At 43.6% G+C, this 15,647-nt stretch overlaps 2 protein-coding genes across 5 annotated transcripts in view; both read right to left on the reverse strand.

Moving 5' to 3' along the window:
• The window catches only part of gramd1a (GRAM domain containing 1A), a 36,674-nt gene extending 23,496 nt beyond the window's left edge, over positions 1 to 13,178 (reverse strand). Inside the window, exons 1-2 of one of the 4 annotated variants that reach the window (XM_041987917.1) lie at positions 13,106 to 13,178; positions 7,649 to 8,605 (exon numbers count right to left, since the gene is read on the reverse strand). In XM_041987917.1, the coding sequence (XP_041843851.1) occupies positions 7,649 to 8,142 (494 nt within the window). In that variant the 5' untranslated portion in view covers positions 8,143 to 8,605; positions 13,106 to 13,178. Of the gene's footprint in view, positions 1 to 4,585; positions 4,880 to 7,648; positions 8,606 to 10,369; positions 10,772 to 13,105 lie in introns of those variants that run through there. The other 3 variants (XM_041987916.1, XM_041987918.1, XM_041987919.1) reach the window with 3 other exon arrangements.
• Positions 1 to 15,647, reverse strand: part of LOC121641689 (E3 SUMO-protein ligase ZBED1-like) — a 631,274-nt gene that overhangs the window by 579,484 nt on the left and 36,143 nt on the right. The gene's annotated exons all lie outside the window — the stretch shown is intronic.

The raw sequence follows: 15,647 nt of genomic DNA on the forward strand, positions 1-15,647 counted from the left end.
TCTTCACATCCCACCAAACTGAAAATATTTGGGTTTTATATAGATGGCATAAGATTACACAAGGGATTAAACTTGACTTATATCCGTAATCTTGTTGATTTAACATTTTATATAATAGACTCATATGGAGACAGAAAATGTCTAAAGAGGTCATTTTCAGGCGCTCATTTAAAGCCGACTGTCCTCATTAGGATCCTCATCCTGCTGCCAAAATATTTACATCGAATGTTCAGTAAAACAACCATCGCTCACTGTGTATTATATAATATTTCCTTTTATTTACACACAATCATCTCAAACTTTGTAAACAGCCTCCATCCTCACAGTAGGCCTGTTTGCTGAAGGAGCTCCTTTCTGGTTGTAGCTCACGCTTTATTTACAGCTGATCCGCTCATGTATGAAAAGAATATTTTATTTTTGAAGCGTATCTTTTTATGCATTTTAAGTCTGTGTCTATGCTGCTTGTTTTACTGTTGCTATAATAAGTTCCTGCTGCCCCTTTAACCAGGAAGCTGTTTAACCAACAGATGTAGAAATCTATGAGGAAAACCCTTCCTTCAGTTAGAATCAGGTCACTTTGCTCATATAATTGTGTTTTTATTAAAGTGAGCCGCTCACAGCCCAAAAAAGTTAGGATGCTGTGTAAAATGTAAATAAAAACTAAATGAAATGACTTACAAATCCCATCAACCTGTAATTTATTCTCAGCAAAGCGTAACAGATTAACAGACATTTTACCATTTCATGATAAATATGAGCTCACTTCGAATCTGATGGCAGCAACACGTCTGTAAAAAGTTGGAACAAGAGCAACAAAAAGCTGGAAAAGTAACGGACAAGTCAGAAACAACTGCAGGAGCATCTGACAACTAATCAGGTAAATTATCAACAGGTCAGTAATATGTAGAGTCTTTCGGGTGGACAGGTTTTAGAACAATGTTCCTCAACATAAAACTGTCAAGCCTTAGAACATCCCATCATCTACAGTGTATAATATAAAAGATTAAAAGAACCAGGAGGAATCTCTGTGTGCATGGGACAAGGCTGGATGCTGGTGATCTTCTGCCTTTAAAGCAGACATGATTTTCTACTGGAAACCACTGCATGGACTCAGGAAGACTTCCAGAAACCACTGTCTGTGAACACAGTTCACCCTGAAACCCACAAATGCAGGTTAAAGCTCCATCATGCAGAGAAGAAGCCAGATGTGAACAGGATCCAGAAACAGCTTCTTCCGTCTTCTCTGGACCAAAACTCATTTAAAACGGTCTGAGGCAAAGTGGAAACCTGGATGAAGATGTGAACTAGTTTGTGGAAAGCATGGACGGCGTGTCCTGCACAATAAAGGGGTCAGGGAACACTCAGCTTGTTATCAGTGGACAGGTGAAAGGCTGCATCTCTGATGGGATGGGGCTGCATTAGTCCCTATGGCGTGGGCAGCTTCCACATCTGTGAAGCTCCATCAATGCTGAAAAGTACATGGAGGTTTTAGAGCAACATCTGCTCCCATCCAGACAACGTCTCTTTCAGGGAAGGCCTTGCAGATTTCAGCAAGACGATGCTGAACCACATCCTGCATCCATCCCAGCAGCATGGCTTCACAGGAGAAGAGTCCGGCTGCTGAACTTGCCTGCCTGCAGTCCAGACCTTTCACCAGTACACAACATCTGGAGCATCATGGAAGCAGAAATCCAGCAACCAAGGTCCAGGACTGTAGAGCAGCTAGAATCCTGCATCAGACCAGAATGGGACAACATTCCTCTCCTAAAACTCCAGCAACTGGTCTCCTCACTTCAAGAGGGGATGCTACACCATGCTGAACATCACCCTGGAACTACTTTTTACACCATGCTGAACATCACCCTGGAACTACTTTTTACACCGTGCCGAACATCACCCTGGAACTACTTTTTACACCATGCTGAACATCACCCTGGAACTACTTTTTACACCGTGCCGAACATCACCCTGGAACTACTTTTTACACCGTGCCAAACATCACCCTGGAACTACTTTTTACACCGTGCCGAACATCACCCTGGAACTACTTTTTACACCGTGCCGAACATCACCCTGGAACTACTTTTTACACCGTGCCGAACATCACCCTGGAACTACTTTTTACACCGTGCCGAACATCACCCTGGAACTACTTTTTACACCGTGCCGAACACCACCCTGGAACTACTTTTTACACCGTGCCGAACACCACCCTGGAACTACTTTTTACACCGTGCTGAACACCACCCTGGAACTACTTTTTACACCGTGCCGAACATCACCCTGAACTACTTTTTACACCGTGCCGAACATCACCCTGGAACTACTTTTTACACCGTGCTGAACATCACCCTGGAACTACTTTTTACACCGTGCCGAACATCACCCTGAACTACTTTTTACACCGTGCCGAACATCACCCTGGAACTACTTTTTACACCGTGCCAAACATCACCCTGGAACTACTTTTTACACCGTGCCGAACATCACCCTGGAACTACTTTTTACACCATGCCAAACATCACCCTGGAACTACTTTTTACACCGTGCCGAACATCACCCTGGAACTACTTTTTACACCGTGCCGAACATCACCCTGGAACTACTTTTTACACCGTGCCGAACATCACCCTGGAACTACTTTTTACACCGTGCCGAACACCACCCTGGAACTACTTTTTACACCGTGCCGAACACCACCCTGGAACTACTTTTTACACCGTGCCAAACATCACCCTGAACTACTTTTTACACCGTGCCGAACATCACCCTGGAACTACTTTTTACACCGTGCTGAACATCACCCTGGAACTACTTTTTACACCGTGCCGAACATCACCCTGAACTACTTTTTACACCGTGCCGAACATCACCCTGGAACTACTTTTTACACCGTGCCGAACATCACCCTGGAACTACTTTTTACACCATGCCAAACATCACCCTGAACTACTTTTTACACCGTGCCGAACATCACCCTGGAACTACTTTTTACACCGTGCCGAACATCACCCTGGAACTACTTTTTACACCATGCCAAACATCACCCTGGAACTACTTTTTACACCGTGCCGAACATCACCCTGGAACTACTTTTTACACCGTGCTGAACACCACCCTGGAACTACTTTTTACACCGTGCTGAACATCACCCTGGAACTACTTTTTACACCGTGCCGAACATCACCCTGAACTACTTTTTACACCGTGCCGAACATCACCCTGGAACTACTTTTTACACCGTGCCGAACATCACCCTGGAACTACTTTTTACACCATGCCAAACATCACCCTGGAACTACTTTTTACACCGTGCCGAACATCACCCTGGAACTACTTTTTACACCGTGCTGAACACCACCCTGGAACTACTTTTTACACCGTGCCAAACATCACCCTGGAACTACTTTTTACACCGTGCCGAACATCACCCTGGAACTACTTTTTACACCGTGCTGAACATCACCCTGGAACTACTTTTTACACCGTGCCGAACATCACCCTGGAACTACTTTTTACACAGTGCTGAACATCACCCTGGAACTACTTTTTCCAGACGTGTTGCTGCATCAGATTCACTATCAGCTCATGTTTTCCATCACATGGTAAAATGTCCCGGTTTCATCATCTGAGATGTTGTTTATCTTCTGCTGGGAAGTTACACAGCATCCCAACTTTTTGGGATTTACTGGTTGCATATTTATTTGTGCAGTAGTTAAGTCCATACAGAGAGCAGTCTTATTAAAACCATAAAATGCACAAAGAGTTCTGTTCAGTAGACGGCGAAGAAGAAGAAGAGATAAACAGAGGATCTCTTTTAGTTTGTAACTCAATAGTTAGTTTAATTCACTAAAAAGTTAAAACTAAACTAACAGTTCAGTCCTTTCATTCTGGTAAGTTGCATAAAAACTGAAATACCCATGATGATCATCTCATTATGGCAAGCAGCACTGGGCCATCTTTACTGGGGGCAGCAGGTGTTGTAAATAGGCTTGTTCTGCAGCCAGACAGTTGACCGGGGGTGAGGACACTCAATGTTGTGAATCTGTGTCAGCATGCTTACAAGCAAGGTTTAAACCTGCTTGCAGCAGGAGAGTAGAGGGCAAACATTAGCAGATTTTTGTACACTAACCTCCAGCCAAACCCGAGTCCTACCACAGTACAGACAGATCTAACAGGCAGCTAGCACACCGACCAGCATATAATCTGCCCCATAAGCGCGTTTACAACATAATAACAGGTCCAACACCGAAGAAGAGGGGCAAAGTCAAACATGAGTCTTTACACAAGCGGTCCCAGAAAAACCACGTAGGATTGTGCAGAGATGGAGGCTGTAGACGGCGGATGGAGGGAGGGGTGGGGGGCTGGTGTTCAGAAACAAATTAGCAGCGATCCGTTTAATCAGCTAATATTAGATCGTTTCTGACTCCCTGTAGTTTCATTGTAGGACACAACCCATGCGATATACCCTGCTAGATCTGGTCCATCTGAGCTAAAAACCAAACGGTACGCGAGGCTACAAAACGCTTCGCTGGCCGGCAGACGCGGATCATCCCACCGGTAGTTCTCGCCTTAATTCACTTACTCGAACATGTCATGAGGTCTCAGATCCAGCTGATATTCCCCCAAAAAACACGCAGGTTGCCGCGCTGCTCTGGTGGGTGCAGATAAAACAAGCCGGTGATCCGGGCTTAAATGTCCGCTCCTTGGCCGCGTTTCCTTCGCTCAGCTTCGGGTTAAAATGTAATCATCGTCGACCGTCCCGCGGTCGGAGGTTAAATTCCCATCACAGCCGACGTCCTTTGCACCTCGCAGGTACCGGACAGACCGTTAGTGCCTGTGCTCAAAGCAAGACCAGGCTGCCGTCTCTGCAGCCATCCGTAATCCCTTTGCAACTAAGAGGAGGAGGAGGAGGAGGAGGAGGAAGAGGAGGGAGGAGACTCCAGTAGATGAATGAGGCCTTGCCTTTTTATTCTCAGCTCAGGGTATCCACACGCATAAACAGTTAAACTGAGAAAATGATTTAATGCCTTATGAAAAGCTTATTTAGTTAAGCAGACTTTTCTATCGACCTTTTAATATAAATGATGGAAATGGTTATTTAGTTGTTTGTTATTTTATTGTAGCTGCAGAGGATATGTTCATGTATACAAAAAAACAACCAAAACAAGACTTTAGCAGCAAATCATGTGGCCATGTCTGGCTGTTAAGAGTCCACCTGGCCAAGGCCCAGAGCCCACCCAATCCTTTAACCCTCAATCTGTGTGTCCATCTCCCAGGATTAGAGCCCACATCATAATCCATGCTGGCCTGAGCCAGGCCCACATCTCCTCAATTCTGCCTCCCTTTGTGTAATCTGCTTTCCTGAGGTCCACCAATGACCCACGGTAATGTCAGAGACTCCTGTGAGGAGAGGGTGCTGAAAGCAGCTGAGACACCCCAACAGAACAGCACAAAAAACAAAAACATCAGATGTGGGTGCACAGCACACGAACATGGCTTTGCTTCACTTCCTGCGAATTTCTAATGAAGAGCAAGAGCAGGAAGGTAAACGTTTGTCAAGTTCTTTGCCAACAACAAGGAAGAAAACCCCTTAGAGTTTTGAGGGCACATTATCCATTAATTTAAAAAAAATGAATGGAAAAAAGTCCACATGCTTACACCAGAGAAACAACAGCTGATCAGAAACATGACTTCAGATAAAAAGCCCATAATGCATCAGTCTGCCGCAAATACTCTAAGTTTGTGCTAAACATAATTTCTATGTCATAAAAATCGCTTCTCCTACTGTCCCAAACAACTTCATCAAGGTTAGGTCAAGTGTTTACAGCTTGTTCGCATGGCTGCTGGGTTTTAAACTAAATGCTCCACAGTAGAAAAATGACATGTTGACTTTGAGTGGTGTGTGTGGACTGGAAGCTGTGTGATGAGCTGCGCAACACTCACCAGATTCTGAGAAGATAATAATAACTTAAAAAAAACAATCACACGCAAACCAACAGAACCCAGACTCAGTCCGGTGTTTTGCTTTAAATAAAGAAGTGAGAACTCTTTATGAAACTACAGAATGCACTGATATGAGTTTCTCCTTTTTAAAATGAAGTCAGATTGAATTCACTAGAACCTGAACGCAGTCCGAGAACAGTTCTGAGACGTTGAACACGACCAACTTTACAGAAAACTCTGTAATCAACAAACAGCAGCAACGAGGTGATTCCCAAAGAACTGCTAGCTGGAAACGTGGCTTATCTCAGCACGATGAGCAGAAACTGGACACGTGGAGGACAGAAGAAGCAGGGTCAGGACTAAAAACTGTCTACAGCAGATGAACAGGACCTGAAAAACCAACAAACCCAGCAAAGACCTAAACCAGAACCTCAGATACATCATGATCCATCTACCACTGGCCTAGTCAGGAATGGTCTCCATGGAAACGTGGCTGTCAAGAAGCCCTTTTTAAGGAAAGAGGGGGAAAGGGGTGAGGTATGTCACATGACACAAGACTGGACTGAAGATCAGTGGAGGTCTGACGGAGGGACGGATCCTCCCCAGAAGCAGTTCGCATTCTCTGGACAGAGTGGAGCAAAAACACATCCAAAGAAGAGCTTTGGAAAGTCCTTCAAGAAGTCTGGAGAACTATTCCTGGACAAGACTTAACAACTCCTGCCAAATCATCCTCATAATCATATGGGTCATAAATCCAATCTGGATTGTTTTATCTGATTACTCTGCTGCATGCAGCCAAACAATGTAAGTGGGTCAATAAAATAACGTGTGAATGAGGAGGACAAGGGCACAGCTGTTCACATGAAGCAGCAGAGAGAATCACCCTCTGCTTGCCCTCCGTAGCCCACTGCAGTCATGCACACAGCCTCGCCTGATTGGACTCACATGACATCATCAGACCAACAGCCCACAACCATTGGCTGAGGGTGATGTCATCATTCAGAGGAAGGATAAATGGCTGGCGAACCCCGCCTCCAGCTCCTTAGAGCAGCTCAGTTTTCCTCTCTTCCACAGCAGTGTCTCGCTTTCTTTGTTTACAGTTTACATAACCGAGCTGCTTGCCAGTTAAGATGTCCGGTGTCCTTCACACTTCACCAGCATCAGAAAATACTAAAACTGGAGGTTACATTCATTTTTAGAGGAGAAAAACAAGGGAGATTTTACTTTATCACCAAACTTTCCATCTGACTGTTGGCCTGTTTTTCTTTTTAAAAATCTGACGTCAAACCATGAATCATCTCAAAGGTCTCAGACTGACAGCGTAATCTGCTCCCGTTAGGTTCAGACATCAGGTAATCAAGTCCATCTTGTTCTAAAACACCCTGTGGAGCTTTTGAGAAAAGTTGACTGAGCACAAATCTGTGAAGTGGGAGGATTTCTTATCCTACGCCACCGTGCACAAATGAGCAGCAGTTCACTTCAGTCAGTAACTGCAGATAAATCTGGTCTCGGTGAACCTGAATGCAAATCAGCTGAGCCAGTTCAACAGCGCTGAGTGTAGGGACGCTGCTCGAAGCCACTCAACTTTGTGTGCTGCCGCTGCTACAAGATAAGGAAGATTAGTAGTTTAGCCTCTGCTTGTGAGTTTTCTTTAATTTGTTCTTTCATCGTAACTTCTCAACAGGCAGGTTAAGTTACTAACCTGCAGCTGTCCCAGTCAGAGTCTCTGCTCAGCAGGCTCCGGAGGGACCAACGAGAACGCCGGCTGGGCGAGGGACTGCGAGACCAGGAGCGAGGTGGCGGCAGGAGGAGGTCATGTGAGAGGTTGTCCTGACCTTGCCTGACTCCCTCCATCTGAGAGGCTGCAGAGGGGGAGGGCGAGGGGCTCCGCTGGCGAACCGGTCCCCTCTCTGCAGACCTTTCTACAACAATCTGAGGCGCTTTAACTCGGTGCATCTTATGGGCGCAACCTTGTTCTTCTCGGGTTTGCCTCTTGGTTCGGGTCCTGCTGCGGTGGGATCTACTCAGGCGGCTGGAGCATGACAGTCTGGGGCTGGGGGAGCGAGACCAGGACTCTGTGTCGGAAGACGGCGGCAGGATGGTCAGCGTTGGGACGGGGATGGGCTGAGTCAGAGAGAAACCCTCTGGTATGACAGGAGAGGACGTGGTCATGTTCAGAGGTTTCCAGGCCTTCATGTTCTCAATGACTCAACTGAAAGAAAAAAGACCCGCTGGATCTTCAGAGCTGATTCTTATCATGATGTGTTTTCTGATGCTGATCTTAAGAGTCAAAAGGGGAAATTACAAAAAAAAAAAAACTTCCTTTTTGGGTGGGTGATATTTCCTGTGAAGTAAACCAACTTTCCTCACATCCGACAAGCTTTTTAATTTTACAATTAATCTGTCAAAAAAGGGAAAGTTAGGAAAGTGTGGGAAATGATACAGCAGAAAATCTGACAGATGACAATGTCAGATAATTTTACAAGTTTCTCAACTCTGTCCTTTAGTCATCACCGTGCGACAAAGATCGGCTAAAATTTCATCTGAGCGCCGTTTCCCTCTCTTCAGCAGCCGCCTGCGGCTCTTGGCTCGATGGTCCACTTATTTCATCCTTGTAAGAGCTGGAGGTCCGGATAAGAACAGACCTGGAGGAAACTACCTGAGGAGTGAAAAGAGCAGAGACTTGGCATTGAAACAGTGTCTTCACTGAACCTGACCACCTTTTCACAAATAGTGATAAATCATTACACGATTACATGATTTGTGATACGGCCTGCTCTGCCGGTTCTGGGAATACGAGGTATCATGTGACAACAACAAGGCTGATCAGTAGGATTCATTTATGGTGGGCGAGTTTGGATGTTATGCACATTATTTTAGGGCTGAAATAATTTATTTTAGAATTATTATGAAAAAAATCTCCCTTTAAGTAAACCAGAAAAAGACAAACCAATAAAAAAAACCACACACACAAAAAAGTAGATCCTTTTCAGACATTAAATCCATCCTCAGATGAAAATAGAAATATGACAAATTACACCGTATTATCATTCATTACACACAAACTAAATACAGAATCCACGTGTGACCTCCCCATGATCCTGTAACCTGCAGAAGCTTCATCATCAGCACTACGTCGCAGTAAGGGTTTCCTGGATGACGCCATCAGCCTCCCCCACAGCTGTGGAGGAATTTTTCTCCACTCTTCTTTCTTTTCACTTCTCTCTCACTTTCTCTTTTCCTTTGATAATGTAAACATGCTTTTTCTTTGCTGAGTCAGCGATTGTGTGCATCCAAGACGACCGGTGTGTTGATACCCAGTTGCTGGTGTGTGATGTTCCAGGATGGAGTTCAGGACAGTGTTGTACGTACGTAACCGATGTCAGTGTGGCATCAACACGAGTCAGAAACACATTTTAAAAGGTCAAGAAGCTTCATAGTTCTGTTTTAACAGTTAACGTGCCAGCTGTGGCCTGAAGATACGGAGATGTAGCTGTTGGTTTATTTTACATTATCTCTGAGCATTGCACGGTCTGTTCTTGGGCTAAACTTGCTGGGACGTCCACTTCTAGGAAGATTTGCAGCTTTTTTAAAAATGTCTTCCACCCCTCATTGAACAGTGATGAGCTATAAAAAGTATGGGATGCTCTCTAACTTTCTAACATTTCCCTAGATTGATGTGTAACAAAAAATGCTTCTTTTAGAAACTTTGCTGATGTCTTTCCTCTTGTGCTAAAAAAAAAAACAACTGTCAGCAAGTAGCAGTAGTTGTTTCTGAGAATGAATAAATAACCCAGTGCCTGTTCATCTGAAGCCATATTTAACTGGTTTCCAAACTGCTTATCCAGCAACTGGTATGAAAGAACAGACACACAACCTCACAACAGCCACCAACGACACACCCTTTAGAAACACAACTCTCACACACAATGATAACACGTAATTACTACTATCAGCTACTGATCTACAGCAAAATATACAGACGTGCTGCAGATGTACCCTCCAGCAGGGAAGGTTTGTGTGTGTGTTACTCCATTGTTTGCCTTCAAAGCAGGCACTTCCAGGGAAAGGGCCCGAGTACGTCTGACACTATTTGATGTGATGTGTTTGAACAAGAACAATCTTGGCACGGACTTGTTTGCTCAGAGTAATCCAACATAATCCCCGAGCTAGACTCCACTCTAGCCCGATGTTTTCACCATGAAATACTGACCATCACGGGCGACACAAAAGCCAACAAGCAGCCATCTGCTGGATGTGTTCACGAGCAGCTGATGCTCAGACCAAGTTATTAACTCAGCTTTCTCAGGTGTGATTCTCTGACACTGCGTGTGAACACACGGAGGAGAAAAGCGAAGGAAAGACGAGGCAGACGTTTGATAACACACGAATAAAAACTTTACATTTAAGTTGAATCTCCTACCTCCCATTGGACGAGTTTCCAACGTTTCTATTATCCTGTTCGGCCTCGAAAACAAGCCGAGCGACGGTGCGGGAGGTGATGTTAAAATCCACTTTATCACAGGAACACATCAACATTGTAAGATGTGCAGAGAGGCATCCACCGGCTGCGGTTAGCAGTTAGCCTTTAGCCCGCTAACGTTCCCCCGGTTCTCCAGAAGGCCGAAAGCTCACAACAATATGACTAGCAGGCTTTAATTTCCAGCAGAGAAAGTGCGACCATAACGTCTTCCATTTTCACATCCTATTAAAACACAGATATGACGCTTAATTTTAAGATGACGACCAAAGTTAGCTTAGCATTAAAAGCCAAACTAACTTGGTTTAAAGGGGCAGACAAATGCGCTTTTTTTGTCTAAAAGTGGAAAGGAACTAAGTCAGTTAGTTGGCTGGTTGATTTAATGTAGGGGGGTATATAAACTCCACTTAGTAACAAAATATACCATCCTGACTTGATTTTAATCAGTCTCAAACACAATGGCAGATTGAAGACATAAATTAATAATAAACGAATAAAAGTAATTTAACTTTCAAGACGATACAAACAAATTCAATCAAAACAAAACAGGCACCCCTCCGATAAACTTTGTGGTACATTCCTGGAAAATAACTGTGCTGAAGATGTGGCGAAAGGAACAAAAGCGTTTACAAAATCCATCATCAACAGGTTTAAATAGGCCCCTGATCCATTTAAATCTCAAAATACACTATTAAAACTCTGCCTGCTCCATTTATCAAGTTTTAAGAAAGCGAAGACACTCCGGCTTTCCGTACGGACCGGACTTTCTATCATAAACCCATTAAGTCCCGTTAACAGGCTGTTCAAGTTCACCCTGAGTAGAAAATACAGAGAAAAAACGAGGATAATAATAAAGATTTGGCGGAATTTCTGGGTTTATTTAAAGGGAGACTTGTGAGGAAGAATTAATTGAATTCAATTCATTTATTTAAATAAACTTTGCGCCATCTTGTGGCCAATAAAGGTCGGTGCAGTCGGTTGTTGCCTCATCCTTGACCTCAGTCCACTCCTGGCAAAAAATGCAGAATTACCATTCTGGAAATAAGTTCATTAGGTTTATTCAGCTAATAAAAGAAATCATAAAAAATAATATTAAAACTTTTCACTTTATAGCTGAACATTATGGCTTTGTGAAACAGACCCAAACATACATTGTGTATAGTAGTTTTGAATTTTAGACATAGTTTAAAGAGAAAATTTCACATTTACATTTTCACACCACATTTTGTGTTTTGTGTTGACAGCTTTCTTGTTGGGGCCTTATTTCCTGTCAATCAGCAGCTGCAACAACTCATTAAAGCTTGACATGTTTTTCTTTCTACAGATTATTTACATTTTTAGAGCTGAGCTGTACCGTTACACTCACCAGCCAATTTATCATGTTCACCTGTTCAACTGCTTGTAATAATAATAATAATAATAATAATAATAATAATAATCTGCAAATCACATGGTAGCAACTCAGTACATCTAGTCATGTAGACGTGGTGAAGACGACTTACTGAAGTTCAACCTGAGCATCAGAATGAGGAAGAAAGGGGATTTAAGAGACTTTGAAGGTGGTATGGTTGTTGGTCTGAGTATTTACTGGGATTTTCACCAACAGCCATCTCCAGGGTCTGATAAGGGGAAAAAATATCCAGAGCAGCAGTTGTCTGGACCAGGATGCAGCAGAAGACACACCGGGTGCCTCCTGCCAGCTAAGAACAGGAAACTGAGGCTACAATTCACACACACTCACCAACACTGGACAATAGAAGATGGAGAAACGTTGCTGGTCTGATGAGTCTCCATTTCAGCTCCACATTCAGATGCTAGACTCAGAATCTGCTGGAAACATCATGAAAACATGGATCCATCCTGCCTTGGATCAACGCTTCAGGCTGCTGCTGGTGTGATGGTGGGGGGAGATTTTCTTGTCCCACTTTGGGCCCCTTAGTACCAACGTGGCCTGGTTTGACCAGCACAGCCTACCTGAGTATTGTTGCTGACCATGTCCATCCCTTTATGACCACAGTGGAGCATCTTCTGATGCTACTTCCAGCAGGATAATGCACCATGTCACAAAGCTCAGATCATCTCCACCTGCTTTCTAGAACATGACGATGAGTTCACTGGACTCCAACGGCCTCCACAGCCACCAGATCTCAGTCCAGTAGAGCAGCTTTGGGATGTGGTGGAACGGGAGATTCTCATCATGGATGCAGCTGACAAACCTGCAGCAACTGTGTGATGCTGTCATGTCAATATGGAGAAAACCTCTGAGGAAGGTTTCCACCACCTTGCTGAATGTATGACACCTAGAATGAAGGCAGTTCTGGAGGAAAAAGGGGTCCAACCTGGTGCTAGAAAGTGGACCTGATGAAGTGGACGGTGAGTATAACAGAAATGGTAATTATAAGGAATTCATTATGTATCTCTAACTCGATCTAAATAAAAGGATTTGTTACAAACATAAATGTTTCACGATGCTATAATGTTCAGCTGCTACATAAAGTAGGTTTATATCATACCTGTGACTTTTACCACAAACTAAAAGACCTGGATGAACATATTTCCACAGGTGGTTTCCCCCAATGTGACCTCTGCATGAATGACTGTTAGAAATTATCTAAAAAGATCCAAATAATAATGTAAATGATCCAAATGATCAGTGTATGAGACACACAGGCGCCTCACCTCCTTCTTGCAGCAGCATCACTTTCTTGGTCTCACGGATTGATACCAGCATCAGATTAGATGTCTTCCCCTTTGGGACAGAAACAGCAACCCCAGCCGATGAGCGGTCACCTTGTCTGGAGCTGAAAATGGAAGTCATACTTTAATATCAGTCGGACGATGCACAGATATGTCTTCATTCCACCTGCAGAGGCGAGCTATCTGTTACTGATCCTTTTTATATTTATGTTTATTTTGTAAGAGGCATTTTTGCTTTTAGATTTATTTTTGTTTATTTATTTTTCTTCTGCTTGCATATCCAGCTCTGTGCATTTTTTCATTTTTTAACCCAGTCTGAACCCTCTTAGAGAAATTTCTTTACTTTCTTCAGGAACAGTTCTCCGGGATCCTCGAAGGACTTTCCAAAGCTTTTCTTTGGATTTTCTGCCTTTTGTTCCCTTCTCTGTCCAGATGATCCCACACTGCTTCAATAATGCTGAGGTCCCGGTTCTGGGGAGGATCCATCCCTCCATCAGACCTGTTTCCACTGATCTTCAGTCCAGTTCTTGTATCACGTGACCTCCCTTTTCTCCCTGTTTTCCTTCCTTAATAGTGGCTTCCTGACAGCCACGTTTCCATGGAGACCATTTCTGATGCAGCTTCAGCCAACAGTAGATGGATCAGCTGAAGGTTCAGATGCATCTCTGAGTTCAAGTTCAAGTAACTTTATTGTCCCTAATGTGAAACTTGGAGTACAGGCAGGTCCTCACAATATCCAAAACATCAAATAATAAAATCCACTCACACACATCAAACACGACTGTCCACAAACAGTGAAACGAAAATAAAACAGAAGCAATTCACCAGTGTTAGGGTTAGAATCATCTGTTCTCTGTAAACGTTTAGTTCAGTTTATCCGGAGACCCGATCAGACAGAAACAACGCTGATCTGTGTTTTTAAGCAGGTCTTAAAATAACTTTGGGAGGTGAAAATCTTTTCAGGTTTCAGTACAAGTCTAAGATGTGCAGGCTGCCAAATCACACTGAATGAACACCAAAGTTTATCTGGGTTTAAATATAATAACTTATTTCAGTTTTACACAAAATTTTTATTATACTTTATATCAAATAGCCAAATAAAAACTTAGCAGCTGGATCAGAATGGAAGCCAAACACCAGGAACCAGACTCACATATTTAGATTTCTAAACACATTCAGTATTTAAGTGGAAATCTTTTTGTCTCTGTAATGAATTGTTTTTCTTTTACCTGCCTGTGAGCTTTGATGCAGAGCCAGCAGCTGCTTCCCTTCAGATCAATAGCAGACCATCACAGTGACTTGCAATTTAAACATTTCCGCTGGCTTATGAAGCACGTTGTGTCCCATTGGCCTCCTGCGAGAGCCCCTTGCAACCATCGCTTCCAGACGCCGCTCCGTGTAACATGTGCATCCTGGGAAACAAGCTGCTTGGCTCTGGGTTGCAGGACGTGTGCAGCCCAGCGCCTCTGGCTGCTGAATCGGACCAACGGAAACTCGATCTGTGCTAAAAATAAAGGAAACACCACCAGAGTGGTGAGAGAGGATGTGTGTCACCAGCTCTGTTTGTGTGTGTTGGGTCACACATGGACGCAGAAGTACACAAATAGACAAGGTTTATCAAATATCAACATTTCCTTGAAGCCCTCCCAACACACACACACACACACACACCTCCCCAGAGAATTTCTACTGGTGGGTTGTGGACATTTCATGATTGCTCTAGCTTTTATTGGCATTTATGGGCCGACACAAGGTTGAAGGGGCAGGGACCCTCAGTGTGTCACATGACTGCATCTCTGACCTCCAAAGCACACAAACACACATCCACACAGCACGGCACATTTTAAAAAAATATTTGTACGACTTGTTTAATTCGACCCCACAAAAGTTTTCCTCTTATTACATTCATCACGTCGACATCAGCCATGATGGTGTTTTGTCAGCAAGCATGTCTGTTTATCAGCCGTAACCTCGCAGCGCTTGTTGTTCTGACTGTCCGGCCTTTATATCAACACAGATAAGAGCTCATCAGACAAGTCTGTCAGATTCCATCGTTCGTTTTCACCACTGCAGATCGCTAAGCTTTTATAACTTTAAAATGTTGTTATCCTTGATGATGCTCCATGATTTGATCCAAAAGCACCATCCATGAAAGAGCGAACAGCAAAGAGGGAAAGAGGAGCTCTAATTTTTTAAAGAAATACACCAGAAAGTGAACTGATGAAAAACGAAGAAAAGATCAAAAGATTTCCACATTTCTCTCTACAGCCGTTCAATGAGTCTGGAGGAAGTTCATCAGCTTCATCACCATCACCATCATCACCATCATCATCATCATCACCATCATCACCATCACCATCATCATCATCATCACCATCATCACCATGACCATCATAATCATCATCATCACCATCATCACCATGACCATCATAATCATCATCATCACCATCATCACCATGACCATCATAATCATCATCATCACCATCACCATCATCATCACCATCACCATCATCACCACCATCAT

The sequence above is a fragment of the Melanotaenia boesemani genome, chromosome 6 (assembly GCF_017639745.1).
Source record: "Melanotaenia boesemani isolate fMelBoe1 chromosome 6, fMelBoe1.pri, whole genome shotgun sequence".
Lineage (NCBI taxonomy): Eukaryota > Metazoa > Chordata > Actinopteri > Atheriniformes > Melanotaeniidae > Melanotaenia > Melanotaenia boesemani.